Below are 25,395 nucleotides of genomic sequence, written 5' to 3' on the forward strand. Positions count from 1 at the left end.
TCATAAGGTCAAAGAGAGATCACGTGACCTGCCGGCTCTGGAAAAGGCGTTACAGCGAACGCCTCGTTCCCCGTGATATTTACTGCTTCCGACAACTTTCTGTCGCGGCACAACCAAAGCTACATGGGCGGTGCTTCTGCACATATGTTACTTTACTACGTAGTCTTTTTCCAAATAGTAATCAATCAATCAATCAATCAATGATTTATTTAACGTGCCCAGGAACAACCGTAAGGCCTTTGTGCTGGCGCACGCAAAAAAAACAATAAAAATAAGCAATACAATACAGACAGTTTTCAGAAATAAAAAGAGCAAAAACACGTAAACAAAGAGAAATGAACACAAAATGGGAGGAGTAAAATAAGACAACACGAGAAATATTGACGGGGCATAAAAAGTTTGATTGCATATATACAACTATGTGGAAAGACTGAGAAGGGAAGACTTTGTACATTGTGCCACACTATGCCAAAACAGTGCAAAGCTCGGATAAAAACAATGATTGTGGGCTATGAAAAACGTCAAGATCAAGAAAATAAACATTATAGAGACTTTGTACTCTGTGAACGGTAGAGTGTTGGAAGAAGCAGGCAGGTACATGAAACGGTCTGTTCTCTCTGGTTAACTTACGCGGAATTCGAAAATTTACACAATTGAGAAGTACAGGGCCGGATATGATACCGTGGACTAGCTTGTACAAAATAAGAGATCAGAAGGATTTCGTCGGCAGTGAAGTGATGGCAGTGATAATGATTCAGCAGTATTTGAACGAGATCCAGGGTCATTTTTAGCAAAGCGATGGTTATATATGCTGAGGAATTTTTTCTGGACTCGTTCAATGGTGTTACCGCTGGATTGAGCAATGCCATTCCATATCACGGACGCATGATAATAATAATAATGATAATAATAATAATAATAATAATAATATATAGGGTTCAGCGCCCCAAAACAACAGTATGACAATGAGAGATGCCGTAGTGGAGGGCTCCGGAAATTCAGACCACCTGGGGTTCTTTAACGTGCATCTAAATATGAGCACATGGGCCTCAAACATTTTCACTTCCATCAAAAATGCAGCCGCCGCGGCCCCCGCGACCTTCGGATCAGCAGTCGAGTGCTATAACCATTGACCACAGTAGCGGGGCTCGGTTTGCAAATGGTCTCGGTTTTGGTTTCGCAAGCGCATCCAACACGTCTTCCTGTGTACAGCCTCAGATACTAATATCACCTGTAAAACAGTGTTGTAAATTTTGAAGATCTAAAAAGACAGACAGAAGCCATCACAAGTCTCAATATATTTATGGACGCAGCAGAGAAGCAACAAATTTTTAGAGTCATTATTGAGCTCTTCTCCTGGGGAAATACATCTCTTTACTAACACTAATGTGGCACGTGTGCAAGTCCACGTGCAAACGCGAATGATGCAATAGTGTTTACACTTGTCACATTGACAGAAACAACGTAGGGAGCCGCGTTTTGAAGGAAACGGTTTTATTTCGCGAAAACAAGGGCGGCGAAGCAGGAACTGCGCAATTGGAAATCCTATGTAAAGGGAACTAGCTATTTCTCCAATCTTATTGCATTCTTGCTCAGTGTTGTCGTTTCAATACTTTTGTTGATGCAATAAGTTTTCCGAGATTCTCACGTTATCTTAGCAGGACATGCGTCGGCATGGACGGGCTGCAGCAATCTTTGGTCAGGGCTGGTCAGAAGCGCCCATGTCGGATTTGGAATTCCAAACGTTGTAATCGTGCATCATAAACGCAGTGCTCATGATCGCAACTTTCGCACCGTGAGAAGTATCCTCACAAAACCATAACAGAAATGGACGCGTCTGGTGCCACAGTTAAAGCTTTGTACTGATAACATTATCTTCGTAAAAGGCTGTCATTGCTGTCACGCATTTCCTGCTACATTTCGCAGATTTCAACGTGATTGTACTGAGAACAAGAAGCAACCAAAAATACCTGCCATGCAGGCTATGCAGTTTATGAAATTTCTCTTTTATTTTACACACTTCTTTTAATGGCAGTGATGCTCTCAAGATGCTGGTGTCTCTAAAGGCGCCGAGTTCACCGGGGTTCGAAGTGGCGGTCACGATGACAGACCCACTTGCGCTGCTGGTACTACCTGCACGCAACTCCTTTCTGCGCGATTGTTTGCGGAGAACAAGATATTTTGTGACGCATTCGCTTAGAAACATTCGTGCATGCACGCTTCCAAGCTTCGATGCGCGCTGTGCTGCAATCAAGCCAAGTAGCCTTTGTTTGGAAGAGAAGGAAAACATGAAATCGACACGAGACACTGGAAAACATTCAACAGCAAAAGAACTAAGATCCTCTACAGGATAAGCTTTCCTGCAGTCTTAATACGTCGAAACACAAGGCCTTCAACATGAAAATAAAAAAATACCTATTATGTTTTCTGTTATGCTATGTAGTCTACAACAGTTAGTGTTCGTGGACTACAAGGAGCAGCTTAGTAAAGAAGTCTGCGTTTGGACTCCTTACCCTTCGCTGCGCTGCCACATAAAGTTGTCGCAAAATACAGCGATAACACATGGTGCCCTAAACCGGCAGCATGATTTGAAATACGCGCTTGCACCTACTCGGTCAAAGCAAAATCATGTGATCTGCCGGTACAAGCAATGTTTCAGTGAACACCTCAGATCACATGACTTGCCGTGGGCACAGCCGGAATCCTCCCAAGTGAGCGCTTCCTGTCATCTGCAGACCCTCTTACGCGCCCAATTGCGCTAACTAGATTTATTACAACTAATGTTACATTCTAAGGAAAGTCCGGTATTTTGTACCGAAAGTACCACTAGGGCTATGCCTTTATGTTAAATTTGGGAAATTATTTAAGTACTCATAACCAGTGTTCCTCCTTTCAATGAGGCTTCAATCGTCGGCACAACGCATTCCTATACTTGGCATAAATTCATGTTCTCCAAGCGTGGGTCCATGGTAATGACACTGGCCTTCCTGCCATGTGTGCCCGGGTTCCAACTACGCTTCGCCAAGAAAATTTACTTCATTTCCTTCCTGTATTCTGGTCACGCAACCTATGTGACCATGCCTACTACTGCGACGACCGCAAAGAGTGGGCTAAAACAGCTTCGCTGTCAGGTGATCATAGTTTCCTATGTAAACTATTCTTTTAGGACTTACATGGGATGAAGTGGAGAGGCGGTGTCCCCCTGGCGTGTATCCTGCCTGCCACAACGCGGAAGATTCCGTGACAGTGTCTGGTCCCGCCGAAGCCGTGGCAGAGATGGCTGCGCAACTTGAAGCCGAGAACTGCTTCGTCCGCATTGTGAACAGCTTGGATGTGGCTTTCCACAGCAAGCATGTTGAATACATCGGACCTAGCCTTCAGGAAATGCTGAACAAGGTGATTATATTATGTGCTGACTAAATTATATCATTCAATTAGACTTTTTGAATATTATTCTCCTTTTTTTTAAAACGAGTACTTGCAGCAATCACTAGAATAACTTCTACAGCTGCCCTAATAGTATTGCCGAATGGTGCTAACAATCTGGAATTGTCCTAAACACGAGCAATTGCGCCCGCTGTCCAGTAACATGGAAAAAATTGTTGTTTCCATACTGCCCTCTTCGTGTCCTTGTGATTACAAGTGAATTAGTACCTATATTTGGGTGTATTACTCACCACTAACTCGTCTTCGTATCTTCATAACGGTACATATGCTCACCTGCCTCGCGCAAGATCTTTGAACAGAAACATAAACTCAATACCTCTCCCACTATTCTGAAACTCCTCTGCCATACTATTGCCATGCGCGCTTATTTCTTTATTCTTATGTGATCGGGCTTCACCCCCCAAAACTCTTACTACCGCTCGGCGCAGGCCGCGACACAATGTTTGGCAAGCTTCACGACAGTCTTACACTGTTCTAACACAGCACACATGACGCGAGTAGTCGAGTCAATTCTGTAGCTAACGCGAGCACAAGCGATAGAGCTAGAATACTCGATCACTCACGCTTACAATACGCGTGTTCTACCGACCATCAGATTAGGGACGTCCGACGGCTGTGCTCAACGCTATCTCAACATACCGTGTTTGGATTGTACTTTGAGTTTTCCGTTTCGCGGGCACAAATTTGCGCAACTAAGAGTTCCATGTTGCGCTTACCAGACTTTCTGCGGCCTTCTTCACCGTGACAACATCGCGACACGAATCTTTTTGAGCCAAAACTAGGAGATTCTTGTATTGCCTGTGTATATTATACTAATTTTGACATTCCAAGTCTTGAGTGTACTCAAAGGAAGGTAGTGAGATTAATATTTAAAAATTTCCCGCTCGTTATCGCCCTTTAAGTTAATGGAAGTTAGTGACATGCAACTATTAAAAAATACGAAGGGAGTAATTTATGCTTGAATTTTTTTCTTATTTTTACTGTACCAAATTCGATCTAGACTCATCGCCCTATTTATCACCTCTCGCTAGCAGAATACACTTCCGCCGTATTTGGCGCGTTCTTGTCTCCTTATGTTTATTTTATTTCCAAAGAATGAATACATTTCGATTAAACAAAGACGTAATAGGGGCACCACAATAATATTATGATACTGGTTCATAGAAGTTGTCCACTGCGAATTGTTCCTTATGGAATGCAACAACATCATTATGCACGCGCGTTCTTTGCTGCTGCTATGTTTTCGTATGTATTAGCCAGCTTCCTTAGAACTTTAATCGTCTGCGTGCGAGGAACAAGTATACATTCACGGTAACTAATTCGCCATTGTACATTCTTTCCTAAAGTTCCAGAGAAGGCGAGGGTGTTATACATTTACCACTTTAGAGGTGTATACTGTGCTTGCCCCTTCCATTTGACTGCTTGTGTGGAGCTATTTGAAGAAGGTCTTACATATTGTGCCATTTGTTACACTCATGAGCGTGTTTCGGATTTTCAATTATTAAAATGACATCGACGTGTTGGCTTTCAGTCGAAACTGCCGGAAAATATGAGCTGCCTCTATTAAATAGAATTAAAAAAACTCAAGCATGCTCCACTCGTACACCAGAAGAAAGGTTTAATTTTTGTTACACGTGCCTCTATTAGCATTGAAAGGGCAATCTGGGTGAGTTGTTAATTGAACCCACAACCTTCGAGGTGAACCCACAACCTTCCAATGACGCTTCCGATGCCCTGCCAATTGAGAGCTGCGCCGAAAGGCGCTTCCTCATCCACTTCGTTGTTTATATCCGTGCGTGTAATCTCTGGGACCAGCGCCAGCGCCGCGTAGGTTGTGGCTCCAGATCCCACCGACGGAGCGGGTTATCATTTGTTCATTTCAATTCATTTCAATTGACGTTGCAACTAGCATTAGTACACAACAATTAATCAGAAAAACTAACGCACTGTATGCTTTCCCTGGCTGAAGTGTCTGTTCGATTAATTTGTTAGTGTCTCACATACTAACGAGCCCCTCGAAAAAATTGCGCTTCTTAGAAAAAAATGTTAGTAACATCAAACAATTCCCGTGGAAATTAAGATAACATTGTAATATAGCAGCTTATGAAGCAGTTTAACAATTAGAAGGATGAAACGCAAATACTTATACAATACCGTCAACTCAAACATGATTAAAGCATTTGTTACAGAAACATGTCACCATCTTCCGATGTTATGCTTGCAAGGACGACACCTTTTTTGTAACAAGCTACTTAGTAATGGAGGCAACCAGTCTGAAAGTATTTGTTGTGCATGCATAGTCTGCAAGCGTGTTAGTTCTAATTCTTGTGTTTACGAGTGTCTAATGCCACTGTGTGCAAAGGATATCGACGAAGTATCACAACCCATTGACCTCAGGGCTTAAACTCGCCCTTCATTGAAGGGGGGGCCGCATTGGGCGGCGACCTAATGTATGTATGTGTGTATGCATGCATGTTTATATATATATACAGATATATATATATATATATATATATATATATATAATATAATATATATATATATATATTTATGTGTGTGTGTGTGTGTGTGTGTGTGTGTGTGTGTGTGTGTGTGTGTGTGTGTGTGTGTGTGTGTGTGTGCGTAGTCGCAATTCTCACAGGCCAGAGATGTGTTTGGGACGATCACAGTGTAGTGCAGCCAGCTGTCTCCAGAAGCGAACAAATGCTTACGAAGGTTATACACATAAATACATTATTCTAATCGCATTTCACGCATTTATTCAATCAGCCGATGCAAGCAAGCAATATAAAAATTGGCATTTTGTATACGATTTTTTAAAGAATAACTCGGGATGTAAGGGATTAAAGATATGTGAGCTGAACGCAGATAACTCTATAGCTGCAAGGCAAAACATATATTAGTTGACTCAGTGCATTAAGAACCTCAGGCACGACAACGCTATATTTATTTCAAACTATTTGCATAGAAAAGTGGGCAGAATTCATGTGTCTCGTAATGCACAAATAAAGGACTAGAAATTGACCGGTAACCTATTAGGACCAAGGTGAACCTTCACTGATTAATGATGACGTAGCCTCACCCTCCGGTTCCTCGTGAAACAGTATGCTGTGCCAAGATGCTTCTTCGAACAGGGTGGTAACCTGTGGTGTGCAGTGCATCGGGGAACTGCATTCAGCTCTACGACGGTACATGTGTTTTTTTTTCTGTTTTGTGATGCCACGTCACCGAATAATCACGATTAAATCATTATTCGGAAAATTGTGGGGTTATAATTTCCCCGCACAAACCACTACTGGTAAAAAAATGATCCAGCGCGTACCGAAGGGGTGATGCAGAGCTACGGTTGACCTACCGAGGGGGGGCCGGGCCCCCCTGGGCTCCCCCTGACTTTAAGCCTTGATTTGCCTCTTTCAAAACAACTTACAGGAACGCAACTGACTTGTGCAAGTCTTGCTAAGTGTATCTACGCAAACAATTCAGTCGTGTGAGAAGAACAGGAGACTCGGCAGTCTAATATTTGGCTTGCCGAGATACATTTGGCAAATCGTCATAAAATATTATTTTCGGTTTCAAATTACGTTACGCAGAAGTACAACTACTCTGAGAGCATATAAATCTACCTTCAGCGTTTTCGTAGCCAACTTTAAACCAAAAATCACGAAACGTGTGAAAGTCGCAATCCTTGTGCTAACTAAACGTCACTTTTCTATTGCTTCACTTCAATTTGTTTATTGCCGCATGAAGAGGAATGTGAAGAAAAACTATTTATGAATCATTATCATAGCCAGGTCCACAGTCTCATTCGCTATGTATTGTATTTCCCACTATGTCTCAAACGTATCTGAAAAATCCATCGACTCAAGGTGTCGCCGGTGCTCTTTGCAGAAATTCGTTTAAATAAAGCAATAGCGAAGTATTCCAGTGGGTTCTGACAAAAAATTCGACGTCTCTGACTACAAATCAAACAACGGATCTTGTAGAATAGGTCATCATGTCCTTTTTTTCCTTGTTTTTATTATGATAAACAAGAATAACTTTAAACGTAAACTAACGTCATGCTGAATTGTCCTTCTTTGTTCTACTTGCCAATCGCCCAGGTCATACCACAGCCTAAACCACGTAGCAAGCGCTGGATCAGCTCATCCATAGAGGAAAGCCGTTGGCATGAACCTTCCTCGCAACTCTGCTCTGCCGAATACCACACCAAGAACTTCCTAAATCCTGTTCTTTTCAGAGAAGCTCTCATGCATGTACCTAAGAATGCCATCTTGTTGGAAATCGGACCGCACTGCCTCCTTCAGGTGAGAAGTTACAATGGTGACGTTCTCACTCACTGCGAACACCTAAGTGTGCAAGATCGATGCGCGCGGAGGGCATTGTTCTTTGGTGGGCTCTACGCAGACTCTTCTTTTTTTTTAACGTGCATTCTGCACACTGACTGCACATTGCGATTCCTCTTTCTTTTATTGCCTAGTCAAACGCTAACTTCACAATCACTAATACACCTTATAAGTCATTCCACACAAACACCTTTCGTGAGGTGTAACCATTGTTGTGAGCACAGCTTTCATAATCAGACCGAATGAAAAGGCTAGTAATATCACTTTCTTAAATAGGATTGTTGTGCCGTAAACTTTTACTGTGGACCCGGAAAATGATGTTTAGCGTTGTGAATCTGAAGATACGCAGTATTGTTGATACACTCTTAGGCGCTGCACAGACTCAAGAACATTACCAAGCCAAGTCTTCGTACACAGGTATCCTACATGGCTTTTAGGTCAGTAAATATTGACGAGGTAAATTCATACCGAAGCCGCAATATACACTTGTGGAACACTCCCCTGGCCATGGCCCACTAATATGCGTGCTTCTGTAGCTTAAATATATGTTCACAGCAGTTGCAACCGTTCTACAGGCGATCCTGCGACGAGCTGTAGGCCTTGAAGCCAGCTGCCTGGGCCTCATGAAGCGCCACATGGATACCCTGGAGTATTTCCTGGGCTCGCTGGGCAAACTCCACACTCTTGGAATCCAGATGGACTTGTCGTTGCTGTACCCTCCGGTTCCGTGGCCCGTGCCTCGCGGCACTCCAAACATTGCACACTTGGTTAGTTGGGACCACTCGCAGAGCTGGACTGTGGCCGAATGGAAAGACTTCTCTTCCACGACACAGGTGCGACACCATTATTTAATGGAACCATATACATAGTCTGAGGCATTTAAGGAATTGTGCTTGCGGCGGCCACGTTATCCCCGCAGACATGTTAATCTCATCGGCCCATCTAACTTCCCGACTCCCCCTCGCGCGCTGGCATTCTATTGCAATCCATTAAATTAGTCTAATTCACCAATGGTTATCTTGCACTCTCGCTACATGTCTTACAGGTCCCAATCTCTTCTTCTTGATTTACACTAAGATGCCCTTACCAAGCATGTCCTCTCTGACCCACTCTGTTTGCTCCTTGTCTCTTAAGGTTACACATATTTTTCTTTCCATGGCTCGCTTTGCCATCCTCAATTTAAGCGGAACCCTTTTCTTAAGCCTCCCGGCTTCTGTCTTTCAGGTATTTACGGGTAATATGTAGTTGTTGCATACCTTTCTCTTGAGAAATAGTGGTAAACTACCACTCATGATCTGCATATTAGGCCCAGTGCCCGGCCCTTCTAAACAGCGACGGGTTTTACAGTCCCTGTTTAAATACTTGTCAAAAATTGGCCTAGCAGGAAAGCTTTAATGATTGCATGATTATTTCATACAGCAAAGGCTTCACTTACCTGACACACTCGTTGTAAATATTTCTGTCAGGTTCACTTGCGCATTTCATTATTTTATATTCTTTTTTAATATATTTCCTTCCCTCTCTTCCTTAGTCTGTCAATCCCGTTCCCCATCCTACACAGAGTAGCATGCCAGCGGTATACTGACGCCGGCAACAATCTTTGTTTTTTCAATAAAGAGTCTCTCTCTCTCATGATCTGAGAATGCCCGCCACATGTACTCCTCGCATTTCTTAACGTAGAAGGCCTATTTAAAATATGTTTATCATCGATTACAGAAAGTCACCATTATGATGGAGTGTTTGCCCTCATTATGGTCTCACCAATCATATCTGCGGTCCCTACCTGCCCTTAGTTGACGCATTTTTACTGCTAAGCGTTGTTCTCCGCCAAGACAGCTGAACGTTACTTTAGTTTTCTGCTGATTCATTTTCAGATCTACCGTTTTACAGCGAAAGCTGTTAGGAGATCACTTCAGTGGCCGTTTTTGGCGGCGTAGCTGTCCGCCGCCGCCGCCGCCGGTGTCCGTAACCAGTATCGCTCGAATTAAGAAAAAAAACGAAATAAGAAAAAAAATTCCAGGATGGAACGTGGTTCGAACCTGGGCCCTCTGCGTGGGAGCCCAGTATTCAACCTCTAAGCCATGCTGGTGCTTGAACCTGCTTTGCGAAAAGGTCCTATACAGGCTTCATGTCGGGAAGGAACCACATTAACATTTGCAATATAGCGTGGTAGAAGAGTAAAATAAGCACCAAGCGTCGCACAACGCGAATTCTGTAACCAGGCGACACACAATGCGAATTGCGCAACGAGTAGGCTGTTGAATGCTTCCAACCCATTACAAAGGGCTCCGCCATAATTCTTCATCGTCATCAGGCACAGCATCAAGAAAGTGCGCATAATGCCTTACATGCGTTTAGCAGGCACCACGGCTCTCCGTAGAATGAAGAAAACTGGCACATTGCCTGCTTCCCAACTTCTCAAAAATTACAATGATTTATAGCTCAGTGGTTTCCACGCAAGCGCACTTGTATTGATGACTTTGTCTGGTCGCACATAGCTATCACTATCAACTGCTATCAAGGCTGTGATAGATTTTCTCAAGAGCAAAGAACTGGACACAAGACTATAGCAAAACCACTAAGTCACGTGGTTATTGTATTATTGTATATACGCATAACGCTTTCCTCTCCCCATCACCACCCCTCATCACTCCTTTTTCCCCTTTCCCTTTTCCCCTGTGCAGAGTAGCAGGCTAGAGCGCACTAGCTCAGGCCGACCTCTCTGCCTTTCAAATAAATTCTCTCTCTCTCTCACTTGTATTGGTTGCCAAGGAACACCATAAGCGCATGATCCGTTTCCTCGGGGTCGCAATAAAGTTCTTTGTCCCCCCCCTCTCTCTCCCACGTCAACGTATGGTATACAACATGGCGGGAGAGGTAAATAGTGACCGGGCGTCACCCAATGCACATTACATAACTGGTGGGCCGTTTAAAGCTTCCAACGCATTACCAAGGGCTGAGCCATAATTCTTCATCGTCATCTTTCGTAGCGTCAACAAAGCGCACATAATGCCTTACACACGTGTAGCTGGTACCTCGCTTCGCCGCAGAACGACAAATGATGGCTTAGTAGGTGCTCCCCAACTTCACAAATATTGTGATTTATGGAGTAGTGGGTACCTTGCTAGTGTACTTGTATTAGTAGCCCCAAGAGAGTTTAGAACGGGCTCTAGAAATGCCGCTCTTCCAGCTTTCGCTGGGACTGTGCTGCGCTTTCCGTGCAGACCTGGCGTTTTTTTCTTTCGCTGTCTTATTGAAATTACTCAGCTTTGCAATGCCAACAGCGAATCATTGGTTACTAAGGTACTGCCAATTATCACTTATCCAAACTGTTCCAAACTATGTCCCTGAAAACCTTTCCACGTGATCAATAGCATTGCAGATAATATATCACCATGCCTTGCACCCTTCTTTATTACAAACTTCATGCTTTTTTATAGAGGAGTGCGGTGGCTGTGTAGCCGCCGTAGACTTCTAGTATTTTTACATCTCTACTTTGTCGACACCACGCTTCACTAATGTCTCGATGACAGCTAATGTTTCAACCAAATCAATTTATGCAGGCTATATGTAGGGGCTGGTCATATTCTGCGTATTTGCCTATCACCTAATTGACAGTGTGGCTACGGTATATTGTCGTGTAGCCTGAGTGAAATCCTGCTGAGTCATTTGGTTGACTGAAGGCTAAGGTGAATATAATTCTATTGGCGATAGGCTTTGTAAACAGCTTATAGACAACGAACAGTGAGTTGAGTGGTCTGTAGTATTGCATATCCTTGACGTCCCCTTTTGTATGGATTAAGGCTATGTTGCCATGATGATTACTATAGCGGAACTCGGGACAAGGACAAAAAGGCACAAGAAGACGAGTGCTTGTCTTCGTGTGCCTCCGTGTCCTTGTCCTGAGTTCGCACAAATGGCAATCATCATGGCATGCCAACTCGCCCAAGCCGCCACCCTTCTATCATGTTGCCATTCTTCCTAGATTCACGCAGCTCAAAGTAAAAACACATTGTATACATATGGTGGCCAATTTTGCAAGCACAAAATGTCCACCGTCTTTCAATAGATCTAATGTTCCCTGAGCCTCACCAGTGCCCTTGCGTCTATGCATTCCTACCAAGGCTTGTTTTACTTCCCATGCCGATACTGCTGGGATATCTGATTCCTTTGGGCTACTTCTTTTGTTGTCCTTGTTTTCCCGGCCACTGTACAGATCACTGAAGAACTCCTCAACTACTTTATCTGTCATCGACGTTGTTAGTGACCTTGCCTCTATTGGCTCTTACTGCATGGATCTGTTTATTTCCTGCGCAGAGTGTGCTTTTCACCGTGTTTAGTCTTCGTCCGTTCTTCAGGTCATGTTCCATTCTCTCCATATTGTACGTTCTTATGTCGGCTACTTTACGCCTGTTTATTAGCTTTCACATCACTGCCAGTTGTATTTTGTATAGCGTCGCAGCCTTTCATGCTTTCACGCTTTTTAATGATGATGTCCGTCTACAGAGATAGTGTCCTGTCCGACAAACATATATCCACCTTCTATTGCACTCTCCGTAATAACAGTTATCAGATTATCGTTTTCTGTGTGAACGCTCAGGTCGGATTCCTCGGCTAGAGAGAACTATCTGCTGTGGAGCAAGATTCTGACTCCTGTACTTTCCCTGCTAGCCCGAACTAATTGATTGGCTTCTTGTGTACCACTTCCTTCCGTTCTCTCCACAAGTCAAAGTGAATTCGAGATCTTACCATCTTATGGCCATTACATCGCGCCCTTCGAAGCACTTCAACGCCATGCCTGATGTCAGATTGTGCGTACCATATGAAGTATATTGCATTTTATTCTCGCCATTAGGGCTCCTGCACGACCACTCCAGTTATTCCATTTTCGATAGACGGTATTCAGGATTCGTAAATTATTGAGCTCAACGAACTCTGTTATTGTCGCCCTCTGATATTCATAGAACCCTGTCCGTATTCGCCCACTGCCTGGAATCCAGCCTGCTTATGCCTTCCATGTCACTGAAGTCTCCCATGAGTACAACACACTGCCTTTTACCTTACTCATGCCGATTCCACATTTTTCTAGAAGCTTTCAACTGACTGGTCGTAGCAGCGAGATGTGGGTGCGTGAGCCTGTACCACCTTCAATTTGAACCTGCAAATTAGTTTAATTACGGCACCTGCTACCCTGTCATGAATACTAGAATATCCCACTATGTTACCCGCTATATCCTTATTGGTAAATAATCCCACTACCAGTTCTCTTCTGTCAACTAAGTCACGATAGCTTAGAACGTGCCTGTAATTTAGCCCTGTATAGGATTTATAGCAGTCCTTCGAACTTCACTGAGCCGTATTACACGACGTAACACCCTCTAGTTCATCGAACAGCACTGCTAGACTTGCCTCAGCAGAAACGCTTTAGATTTTAACATTTACAAGATAATATTGCTATGGAGGGTGATCACGGAAATTACGCACCATATCACGGCCACCTAGTGGCACCAGAATCCAGGTGGGCGTGCTACGGGAGAAGTAGTGCGAGCGACAAACTCCACCAGGTATGGTGCGCCCGTCTTGCCGCCTAGTGTGAGATACTCGGCAAGAGAGCAGTAGCAGCCATAGTCACCAAAACGTAGAAACACTGGGAAAAATGGTGAGGGGCGAATCATGTAGGCAAGGTTGTTTCAGCTCCACTAATGTGAAACCTGTAGAGGGGCGAGTTATGCAGTGTGCGTCGATGTTCCCCACAACAAAATAACTGCTCATGGGCAATGAGAGACAAAAGGAAGATTAAACACAGAGACCCGCAGTCCGCTTTTAGTTAACGAGCACGCTGCGAATCTTTATTTTTCAACTACGCACAAGAGAAATCTCCCGCCGGTCATACATTGGAGGTCAAGATCCATTTCCTATTATACGGGATGGCCGGAGAACGGTTGTGCAGCGCGAGCAGTCGGTTTTTTCAATCGAGAAACCCGGGCGTGTTCACGTTCCTTGCAAGCTGGTAGTTCAGCGTTCATCGCAAAAAGAGCGCTTTCACAGTCCACGAGCGCCATTCGCTGCCTCTCGACACACGGCCAGCGCTGAGGCGGTGGCGCCCTCTCTTTGCGCTCAAGCAAATGGACCATCCCAAGAGCAGACGACGACGCACGATGCACGCCGACACGCCGAGACCCCAAGGTGCTTCGCCCCTAAAATGGCCTTCCCTTCTTTATTCATCAGTATATGCAAACAACAAATGGTTACGGCAAAGAAAAATGGGTGAAAATTATTTTAGCCACAATCATCGTGGCGCCATCTTTCGATGAATGTGGCAGTCCGAGCCACGACACCGTTGCCTTCACGGTTAGCTCTGGCTGCGCATAAGTATTGGCGTTTATAAGAGCAGAGGCGTGGCGTGGGCCTTTAAAAGAACAAGTGTATGGTGCACTTCATCTGTCTTTGGAAAGTCGCCATTGGAAATGGCAAATAAAGCTTCAGCCTACAGATGTTACATTTTTGGCGATAGGGTGAAATACTTTGAGAAGAACTTGGAAGCAATATTTTTTGTGTGTTTGGTCCGTAAGCAGCGTGTGTAATGCGGACCTGTACAGCGAGTTTGTTGCAGCATCACAGACGCACTCGATGCCAAAGAAGGAATGCTGCCTTATTCACAGAACGTGCGCGTTTAAGTTGGTTTCCTTTTGCCTGCGGTGGCGCTGCTGCGGCCGTTGATGTTGGCGCGTTGACACAGCACTCTTTTCTCCCCTACCTTTTAATTCTAACCCCACCGATCGGGCTGCCGTCGCTCTCGTTTGCTTCTCCGGAGAGGGACCGGTCGAGGGGGTTCCGTATCGGCTATGACTGGTTCGCCGTGGTTGGGCGTTGAGATGGGGCCGTCTTTGCTGCATCGCAAGCACGGATTGTTGCCCGCGGCGTTGCTGGGCCTGGCGTTCTTCTTGAAAGTGGCCGCCATGTTCTGGGGAGGGGCACTGGGTGCCGAATCTCCGGCTCTTCAGCGACAGGAAACGTTGCCTCTACTATAGGATCTGCGTGAACGAAACGCTCTTGATTTTCTACGTTCACTGCGTATGCCAAAGCACTGATTCCTCTGATGATGACTGCAATCATCCATGCAGGCTCACATGGTCTAGTTCCTTTCACCCGCACCATGTCACCTTCTCTGAACTCGTGCCAGATGGCAACAGGCGGCTGGGCTTGCCGTCGCTCGTGATTCTCCTGGCGATTGTGTAGCTCAGGGTGCAGCAACGTTAGCCGTGTCCTTGGAGACCATGACAAGAACAACTCGGCCGGGGTTTTTCCAGTTGGATCAAGTGGTGTGTTTTGGTAGTGGAAGAGAAACTGGTCTACGCGATGTTGAATGGATTTTGAAACTCCCATTCGTTGTTCATCCTTAAACTGTTTTTCTAAGTTTCTCTTCACGGTCTGAACCACGCGTTCTGCAGCTCCATTAGACGCCAGATCAGGTGGTGACGTCTTGTGGCGGATTCCGTTGGATGAGAGGAAAGCTGCAAATTGCGATGACACCAACTGCGGGCCGTTGTCGGTGACAATATCTTCCGGCAGGGCAAAAGCCGCGAAAAGAATTTGTAGTTTCTCTACCGTTTTGGCTTGCAGTTGTAACCGAGATGCAGATCACCTCTACCCATCTTGAGTAAGTGTCCACAAGAACACGCAACGAGTGAGGAATGCAGTACGCAAAGTCGAAAAAGTCCCTGCCATCGTCGCGTCGGCCACTGCCAGTTCGATTAGGCCACCAGACATGGCTTCGTGCCAACATTTTCATGCGCGTCTCTCCCGGATGCCCCTCATGCAAGAGTTTCGGTACCGAACATTTCAAAGAATTTGGCACGAGCACCCGCTTGCGCCATGTGTTACGGTCTTTGTCAATAGACAGCTCATAACGTCTAGAAAAATAAGGCAGAAGAGCTTCTTCTGTTACCTTAGAAAGCCATCCTTGCTTCGTGTACAGTAATACCTTTACAATTCTCGGTCCCGGCTTGTTTCCTTGGGGATATTATCAGCTGATACAGGCAGTTCGTCTGTCACCAAAAAGAACTGGACGTAGTCACTGACGCCATCGATGTTTTAAGTGGAATACGTGACAGCGCGTGAGCGTTAGCCATCGAGCTGCCCTTCCGGTATTGCCAAGTGTAGCGATATGCTGCGAGCAGAAGCATCCATCTTTGGCCGAAAGCCGCATTTTTTTAATCTTTTGTTTTCTTGCCTGGATGATGTCGTTTTAAATGTATATGCTGTATTTACTTGTTTTCTTTGTTTTTTTGGTTGATGTAGAGCTGTCATGTACACTACAACTTCCCCTTTTGATCTCGCAACGATGTCTGCTTGTCTCCTTTGAGTACCCGGGTAACGGCCCTCGCTGTTGACTCAACGCTAATTTAAGCTCGCCCACAACGGAAGCTGAAAGCATTTCATGCTCAAAAACCACGCGTTAATAGTGCTGATGTTTTCGAAACGGTTATACGAGATACGGATAATGGGGTACTATAAGGTTAAGTTATATCACCTGACTATTTTTCTATTGAACTATTGAGGAAATTCAAATGCAATGCTAACGCTTCCGAACTGCGCGCCTCTTCTGGCTCTAAGGAAAAAAAACTGAACCAATAACTCATATATTGTCACCGCTTCAGGCGCTCAGTGCACAGTGTACTGATGCATTTCTAGTATTCGCTTAATTTCTCTACGTAGATATAACGCTGACTGTAGGTTTTCTCTGGCAAAGCTGCTGCGCTGATTCCGCATAGCGTATATTGCACTAAAGCGCTGAATGTGTTTGGCATCAGAGACTACAATGTCACGATGTGGTTACCGCGCAGGCCTTTGAAGAGATTATCGAGGTTGACTTCGATGCAGACAGCGCTGACAACTACCTCCTTGGTCACCAGCCCGATGGTCGAGTGATCTTTCCTGCCACTGCCTTCATGGTTCTCGTTTGGAAATGCCTCGCGAAGCGCATTGGGAAGCCCTTGAACGAGGTGCCGGTGATCTTTGAGCACGTTAGAATGCAGCGCGTCACAATTGTCCCCCAAAAAGGTAAGCTACGTCATATGTGACCAAAAGTTAGAAGCGACTTCTACGTCGATCAGTGACATATGTATTTGTGCTTCGTAGGGCATCATGACCACCAGTATCTATTCACAATCCCACCGATATCTCTTCGGAATTGCTAGAACTCGAATGCGCTAGAATGAGAGTTCGATGTTTAGCTTGAAAACATAGGGTCGAAGCACTTCACCGCATATGAAGCCATCTGCATAGTCATGTATATAGGTTAGATTAGTTTCGGGCGGCGCTCCAGCGTAAAAACGGGGAGCAGGTGTCATGTAAAGCGAATACATTACAGGGAGAGAGTGGGGCGAAGAATAGTGCTGGAGAGCGGTGGTAAAATAGAAAAATGATTGAAAGAATGAAAGGCAGAAGGAGAAGCAGAGCGAGAGAGAGAAATAGAAAGAAAGAGACAGCGAGAAACAAAGAGAGATGAAGTAAAGACAAAGCGAATACACAGATATAGAGAAAGACAAAGAAAGCATAGCATACCCATGTATTGTATAGTATAGCAAGACGGTGTGAAAGCGAAGTAATGGTAAGTAGGAAGGATCTGTGAAGGGGAGATGGTAAAGCATACCATAGCTGTGTATACGACTGTAAAGCAACGGTGTGGAAAAGGAAAGTGAGCTTGAGGAGGAGGGAAAGGGGGGCTAGGCCACCAGCACCACCGTTTCCAGTCTTCGAACCACTATAGTGTAGCTGCCTCTTTTTTTTATATGCGAAGCATTTCTTAGCGAACTTCTATCTATCTATCTATCTATCTATCTATCTATCTATCTATCTATCTATCTATCTATCTATCTATCTATCTATCTATCTATCTATCTATCTATCTATCTATCTATCTATCTATCCGCCTACGACTCTGTGCTCTCCTGGCCGTTTCGTTAAATCAATGTATACCAGAATTGGTGTGACACAACAAAACATAACATAACGTGACCATTTCGCTAGCTTCATAGACACCGAAATTGGCATTGGATGACGTCAATGTACGATGAGCATAAATGACATGGGTAACGTAGGGCATGATTTACATGCCATCTCACGGTGCGCTCGCGGCCGTTTCGCTATCTTCATATACACTAAAATTGGTATTGCGTGACGTTACTGTACGACGAACATAAATGAAAGGTGGTAACGTGACAATCATCACATGCATGTCTTATAGGGCATAATTTGCATGCCACGTTCATGGTCTGCTCGCGACTGTTGGGCTAGCTTGACATGCACAACAGTGGTATTGCGTGACGCGACTGTATGATGAACACAAATGACAGGTGGTAACATGAAAATCATGACATGCATGTTGCGTAGGGCATGATTTACATGCCATGCTCATGGGCGCTCGCGGCCGTTTCGCTAGCTTTGCATACCCCAAAATTGGTATTTAGTGACCTGAATGTATGAAGAATACGAATGACAGGTGTTAACATGAAAAGCATGACATGCATGCCATGTAGGGCATGACTTACATGACACTGTTTTGGTGCGCTTCTGGTTGTTTTCTTAACTGAATATACACCACGATTGGTATGGCATCACATGAGTCCGTAACGAACATAGATCGCTGGCCATGCATTGTATATACCAGAACATACGTTCCATTATAAAAGCGATTGTACATGCAGGCATGACAAACATGTGATATATAGTGAACTAGATGTCATGACATGAAGGGCTTCATTTTCGTCATAGAGAAACAAGGCGATGTATGGAGGCCTTTGCTGGTTGCTTCTCCGTGCGCTGATTCTCAAAGATTAATTATAGAGGCGAATTTGTCGCAAAAAAGGGAAGCCGTGTCCTTGTTTGCACGCCTTACCTTCTTTTATGGTGACTCTCTACTAACCCTTTCCCTCCCGTTGAGGACTAGAGGTGTCATGTGATTCTTTATCAAAATGATAGATTGCGACTATACTCGTCATCAACAAAAAATTTGTGCCACATGGAACCAATGGAGACTATGCTCGTGATAGTTGTGTTTCTTGACGCCAGATGTCCACAGTTGTCCATGTTGTGATATCTGCGTCTCGACTCTCATTTTATTGCCATCTTTCGTTGTATTGCCATGCGGGGAATCCATGTGCGAGTCATCTTTTCCTACGAAATTAGCGAAATAAAGGAACGCCAATTAATAGAAAGAATGGCACCGTTTTATTCTGAAAAAATAAAGGTCTACAAATTTAATGAAAAATACTTCCAGTAAACATTGTACGATTTTCTTCTTTTTTTTCACAGTCGGGAACGGGCTGACCAGCTCGCCTTCTTGTCAATCTAGGGATGAATGCTATGTAAAACACAAAGCGAAAATGTTTTCATTTGCTCTCCAGAAAACAGACACTCGTAATTAATATTGTGGCTCCATAATGTCTGCGAGGGTGTGCATCACTGTAACCTAATTTATTGTCAGTGTGAAGGACAACAAAACGACCGGCGGGGCTTGTGCCATCGTATTTCTGTCGTTGCCCGTGGCACTTAACGATAAGACAGCCAGCATCATCCAAACTTACCAAATCGTCCAACATACAGTCATTTTAATTACTCAAAAAGGGCCCTCATAATGCGAATGTTGCCGAATCCAGTAGGCTGTAGTACACGAGGCACGCATTATTCGCTTATCATTGGCAGGCGACTATGGCGTTTGAGTACAAACGTATGATTTTAACAGTGGATCTTTCTTAGGACTGGGCCTCGCTACAGATGGGCATCCGCTCTTTTCACGCTCTGTTTCCCATGCACACTCCTAGCTGGCGTAACTGCCTCCACTGCGGACAAAGAATAGCCGACCAGTGAAACTGGGAAACGCGGCTCGAGCTTGAATAGAATCTAAAATCATTGTAGCAGGGGCGGATGTGGCAGCGGCTGTCCCACGTGTTCTCTCGTGCATCTCTACTCTACAAATGGCGGGAATCATATCCACACAATACGTCACAGAAAATCAGGGAAAATTACAAGGGAAGCACAGGAGAACCGCAGCTCCGCTTTTTCTGTAGGTTCCACATTGGGTGTAACTCGGCTAGTTTTTACTGCGAAAGCTGTTATGAGATCACAACAAGGGCCGCTTTTGGCGCCATAGTTGTCCGCCACCGCCGCCTCCGGTGTCCGTAACCACTGTCGCGCGAAATAAGAAAAAAAAACTAAATAAGAAAAAATATCCGGGAAGAAACAAGGTTCGAACCAGGGCCCTCTGCGTGGGAGCCCAGTATTCTACCTTATAGCCATGCCGGTTTTCGAAACTGCTGTGCAAAAAGACCCTATGCAGGCTTCATGTCTCGAAGGAACCACATTAACATATGTAATGTAGTGTGGTAGAAGAGTAAACAAACAACCAGACGTCAAACAACGCAAATTCTGTAACCAGGCGTCGCGCAAAGCGAATTCCGCAACGTGTGGGCTGTTGAATGCTTCTAACGCATTACAAAGGGCTCTGCCATAATTCTTCATCGTCATCAGCCACAGCATCAACAAAGTGCACATAATGCATTACGAGGATTGTGCGGAAGAAGCCAGAAAAAAGCGTAGGACTGCTCTGCTAGCAATGTAACTACAGCTGCAAGGCCTGATTTGAAGAAATGGAAATATTACTACATAGATTACAGCCGGAAACCGGCTAACCGATATGCCAGGAAATAGTAACAGATAAAAATATACCAGAAAGGTAGTGAACCGCGCAGCGCCTGTAGCCTGTCATTGACCACAGTGTCAAAATGAGTGCGAAGGCAAGGGAAGCGTAGTCGAATATAGCATATGTTTTCGATGATCGTGACACGAGAAAATTTTCAAAAGCAACTTGAACACGACAGCGGCAGTATGAATTCAATCAGAGAAGGCGTTTATGTAGTTGATATGATATGAACCACTAATATTAACGACAATAGTCAGGGGTGTCAGGGCAATGAAGCTTTTTCTCCAAGTTTAGGCCTTAAAGACGACAATACGATAGCACTCTACGAGAGATATATGTGACAATGCTGATTTCACAACACACCGCCATATTCAGTAAATGATTCCACATTACCGTGCATGCACGCTACTTATTGTGCAGGTTCTGAATATGAAAAGCTATTATTAACATCGCGACTTGCATATGGTAACACTTTCGCGATTCCTTATGGTGAATTGATACAATGGCCGTAAAATCAATGCGATTATTAAAGCATATATCATTTTCCCACCTAATAACATTGAATAATTTCACTTCGCAGCTTCACTACTTGTGACAAAATAGCACTGAATGAGCGTGTGTGAACACACGCAATGCTATGAGAAGGAACGGGTTACTGTGTCTGTGCGAAACCGTCAAACAGCTCATTGAGCGATAAAGCAGGCGTCTATAACAACAAAATTACAGATGAATTCTTATTGGTTGCGACACCACCTGGCGTGCTGCCCCAAAGGAGTGCAGATAAAAAGAGAGAATGAGGCGTTTTCTGCTGCGCTGGCGTTCCAGTTCTCACGTAAGGGTTGTGGGCATCGCCACAATGCAGCTACGCGTACGCCGCGTCGCCCGAGCTCACCCGTGCTTTTTGCGCCCGTGCAAGCTTTCGCTTCCGTTCTCATTCACCTTGTTATTTGCTATAAAGAGTATAATCAACAAATACCGCAATAAATACGACGGAAAAAAACTTTCGCGTTAGCAAGCTCGGAACATACGACCAGTGGCACGAGTTTTATAGTTATCCCCCAGCCGTAACCGGTACCCCCTAGATAGCAGGCATGTGCACTCTGCTTTAGGCATTATACTCCCTGGATCAAAACTTTTATATTGCTTTTTTTTGTCACCGGGATCGGCGGTGCATGTTTCGGACGTCATAAACCAAGGTGCACAGACCTGCTTACTACGAGGAAATTGGCTCCATATCCTTCTCACTCTCTCAAAAAAAGTAAAGCTTAGCTGTCAGCTTTGGTGGCCACAGCTGGTTCTTTGGTTAATCGTCGATGTTTCGTTTTGCAACAGACGTACCGAAAGGACCAGACAAGTTCCGGGTGAACGACGTTTATTGACCCATGCTTGTGGGTTCGTGGCTCGGGCAAAAAAGAGCGCCGATAGCAAGCGGCACTCTGCTTTTAACACCTAGTGGCGCATGCGCACTTCGAAGCGTGCTCTAATCAATGGCGCACCAGCCAACACAACACCACCTCCCCTCTTTTTAATAACACACACAGTTAGTCAGTGTCCAGCTTTGAATCTATCTGGTGGGCAGCGATCTCGCAGGGGGTAGCGCCTTGCCTCGGCGGGTGTTGGTGTTGCCTGTGGCGTAATCAAATTTGCCCTGGACGGTTGTGGTGTGGGAGGAACTGGTGCGTCGCCAGTCTCAGGAAAAACCAGGAGCTCGCTGGTCGTAGCTTCGCCAGCTGTTCCATGCATAGGGGTAACGTTCTCTGCATGTCTGTGCAGCAGTTGATCCTGGTGGTGACGCGAGGTGAAGGTGCTCCTCTATGTGGTTGCACGCACTTGGAAAGAGGCAGGACCTGTTTGAGCAACAATCACAGCCGGAGTCCACTTTGGTTTTCAAGAATAATTACGTGCTAACACGTTGTCGCCTACCAAGAAATGACGTTCGCGACACGGACGACTTAGTGCCTGAGTGCACTGTCTGTGGCTACTTTTCCCCCACAGAGGGCTTTACGGCATCTAGCCGGCTGCGTAAGCGTGGTCCCAGGAGCAATGTGGCTGGTGATTCACGACTCGTCGCATGCGGCGTGTTGCGATACGACAGCAAAAATTTATGCATCTTTACCTGCAGTGTGTCTCCTGTGCCGTCTTTGAGGAGTGCCTTCTTTAGGGTCTGAACGAAACGCTCAGCCAGCCCATTGGAGCTGCGGTGGTAAGGAGCCGTGAGGACGTGCCTTGTCCCCATTGCCTGCACGAAGTGCTTGAACTCCTGCGAAACAAATTGAGGTCCATTATCGGAAACAATGGTTTCAAGGAAACCAAAACGTGCGAAGAGCTCGGTCAAACAACGAATCGTGCTTCGTGCTTTCTGCAGTTGTCGAGCGCATTTCGAAAACATCTGGTCATTTGGAATGTGCGTCGACCACTACTAAAAGCATGGTATTCTGAAAAGGCCCTGCAAAGTCTACGTGAACACGCTGCGACGGTGAAGTCCGCCATGACCACAGGTGAAGAGGTGCGCTGAATGGCGAGTTACGTTGCTTTTCAAAACTAGCGCAGCTTTTGATGCGACGTTCAAGGTCCGCCACAATCGTTCGCCACCACACGTAGCTGCGTGCTAGCTCTTTGCTGCGCACGATGCCGGGATGGCCGTCATGGAGTTCGTCCAGAACGAACCCTTCCAGCTTCGCAGGGACGACTACTGTTGCGCCCAGCATGACGCATCCCTGATGCACCATCAGCTCGTTGCACCTGCGAAAAAAAAAGGCCTCAAGTGCTCATGTGTGATCGACGTGGGCCATCCAGCATTTGTGAATTCCTTCACTTGACAAAGAATTCGGTCTTTACTCGTGGCAACCACGACATCTCGACTAGAAACAGGCAACGAGTGCAATCGCAATGAATAAAACGCTTCTTCTGTTTCTTTAGTTTCCGCTTCAACATCTGGCAGTGGCAGACATGAGCAGAAATTGGCTTCCGCGTTCTCGCTTTATTTCTTGAAGATAAGACTGTACGAGTATACTGCCAAAGTCACGGCCCTACGTTGCAACCGAGCAGCCGCGATGGTGGGACTTCCAGTTGTCGGGCCCAATATTGTTTGAAGAGGCCTATGTTCTGTGACCAAGGTCGCTGAGCGCCCATAGAGATACAAGTGGAACTTCTTTACACCAAAAAAAAAAAATGATGGCTAACGCTTCCTTCTGCAGTTGACTCTATTTCTTTACCGCTTCGGATAGCGTTCTTGAAGCGTAAGCAATGGGTCGTGCCCTGCCGTCATCGTAGACATGAAATAGGACGGCTCCTACACTATACTGTGACGCGTCGCTTGCAGCCTAAGTTGTCTTTCAGGATCATAGTGTGCGAGCGTAGGTGGTTGAGCCAGCATAGTTTTCACTTGGTTGAACGCTTTTCCAGCATGCTCATCCCAGTGTCACGCTACCTTTTTCTGCAGAAGCCTGTAAAATGGTTTAGCTAAGGTAGCGGGCACGAACTTGCTGTAATAGTTGATATTGGCCAACAAAAATTCAAGCTGCTTCTTTGACTTCGGCTCTGGTGCCTGGAGAAGTGCGTGGACTTTATCTGACAATGGGGAAATGCCGTCAGCGCTGATTTTGTGGCCAAAGTAGTGAAGTTCGCTTCGGAAAAATGAGCACTTCTCTTGCTTTAACCTGACGCCTTGGTTTGAAGACGCTGTAGCCGCGCTTCGAGATTGGCTAAGTGGTCCTCTGTTTTTTCCCCGTTACCAAAATATCATCTTGGTAGCAGCAAACATCCTTGAGACCCATGGTGTCCATTATCTTTTGGAAAATACCCGCCGCGGAAGCGATTCCAAAATGTAATCTGTTGACAACGCACAATCCATTGTGCGTATTCAAGGTTAGGAATTGCTTTGAGGCATCAGACATCACCACTTGCTGGTAAGCGCGGTTTAGGTCGATCTTTGAAAATGCGTGCCTCCAAAGAGAGCCGCGAACAATTCATCGACCTTCGACAGGGGATAACGGGTGACGTCAAGGCACGGATTCACTGTCGTCTTATAATCGCCAGAGAGGCGTATGCCACGGTCTTTCTAGATAACAGGTACCACTGACGTGGCGTAATCTGATGTGGCAACGGCTGTTTTGATGCCCATTTTTGCCATCTTGGAAAGCTCAGCCTCGACCACCTTTTGCAGTGCGAATGGCACGTTTCTTGCATTGATAATCCTCGGTGCCTGATTAGGCTTGAAATACAACTCGACCTTTTCTTCGGTAATAATGCCTAGCTCATCTTTAAAAAGAGTCGTACTTTGGATCACAGCGCGTAGCCTTTCTTCTAAACGACAAGAAATGGGCAGCTCTGACCTTGGCAGATGGCGGACGTTCCAGATTTTTCTCCACTCGAGCCTGATTGCCTAAAGCCATTCCCGACCTAGCAATGGCGGTCCCTCCTGGTCGACGACGTATAAACGCAGGCTTGCCGTGTTGCCGCCATGCTGCACCTTGACCTGTAGGACGCATTTTGAAATCGCCAGGGCTCCTGTGTAGGTGCGCAACATGACTTCTGTCTGCTTGAGTCTGGTTGGTGAAAAAAGTTGGCGGTATTGTTTGAAAGGCATGACTGTGACGGCGGCACCTGTGTCTAGCTCCATAGACGCTGCCACATAATTTACTTTCATCGGTACCATGATAGGCTCAATACTGGCAGCAGATACACCCTTTACGGCTACCACTTCTGAGTGGGATACCACCGCTAATCTTTTTACAGGGCTCTTGCTGGGGCGTTTCCCACGCGACGTGCCGGAGGTGCTACGGCAGACTCATTGAAGGCGGCCCCTTTTGTTGCACCTATAGTGTTTATCGGTTAATTGGGTACATGCTGTGCCGAAATGTTTCGGCGAACCGCAGCGAAAACAAGCCTGTGACTGGACAC

At 45.5% G+C, this 25,395-nt stretch overlaps 1 protein-coding gene across 1 annotated transcript in view; it reads left to right on the plus strand.

Annotated features, from left to right (window-relative positions):
- Positions 1–25,395, plus strand: part of LOC119398707 (fatty acid synthase-like) — a 116,377-nt gene that overhangs the window by 32,064 nt on the left and 58,918 nt on the right. The window contains exons 9-12 of the mRNA XM_049417398.1: positions 3,167–3,396; positions 7,548–7,751; positions 8,366–8,623; positions 16,637–16,853. Coding sequence (XP_049273355.1) covers positions 3,167–3,396; positions 7,548–7,751; positions 8,366–8,623; positions 16,637–16,853 — 909 coding nt within the window. The remainder of the gene's footprint in view (positions 1–3,166; positions 3,397–7,547; positions 7,752–8,365; positions 8,624–16,636; positions 16,854–25,395) is intronic.

This window comes from Rhipicephalus sanguineus, chromosome 7, assembly GCF_013339695.2.
Source record: "Rhipicephalus sanguineus isolate Rsan-2018 chromosome 7, BIME_Rsan_1.4, whole genome shotgun sequence".
In the NCBI taxonomy this organism is placed as follows: Eukaryota; Metazoa; Arthropoda; class Arachnida; order Ixodida; family Ixodidae; genus Rhipicephalus; species Rhipicephalus sanguineus.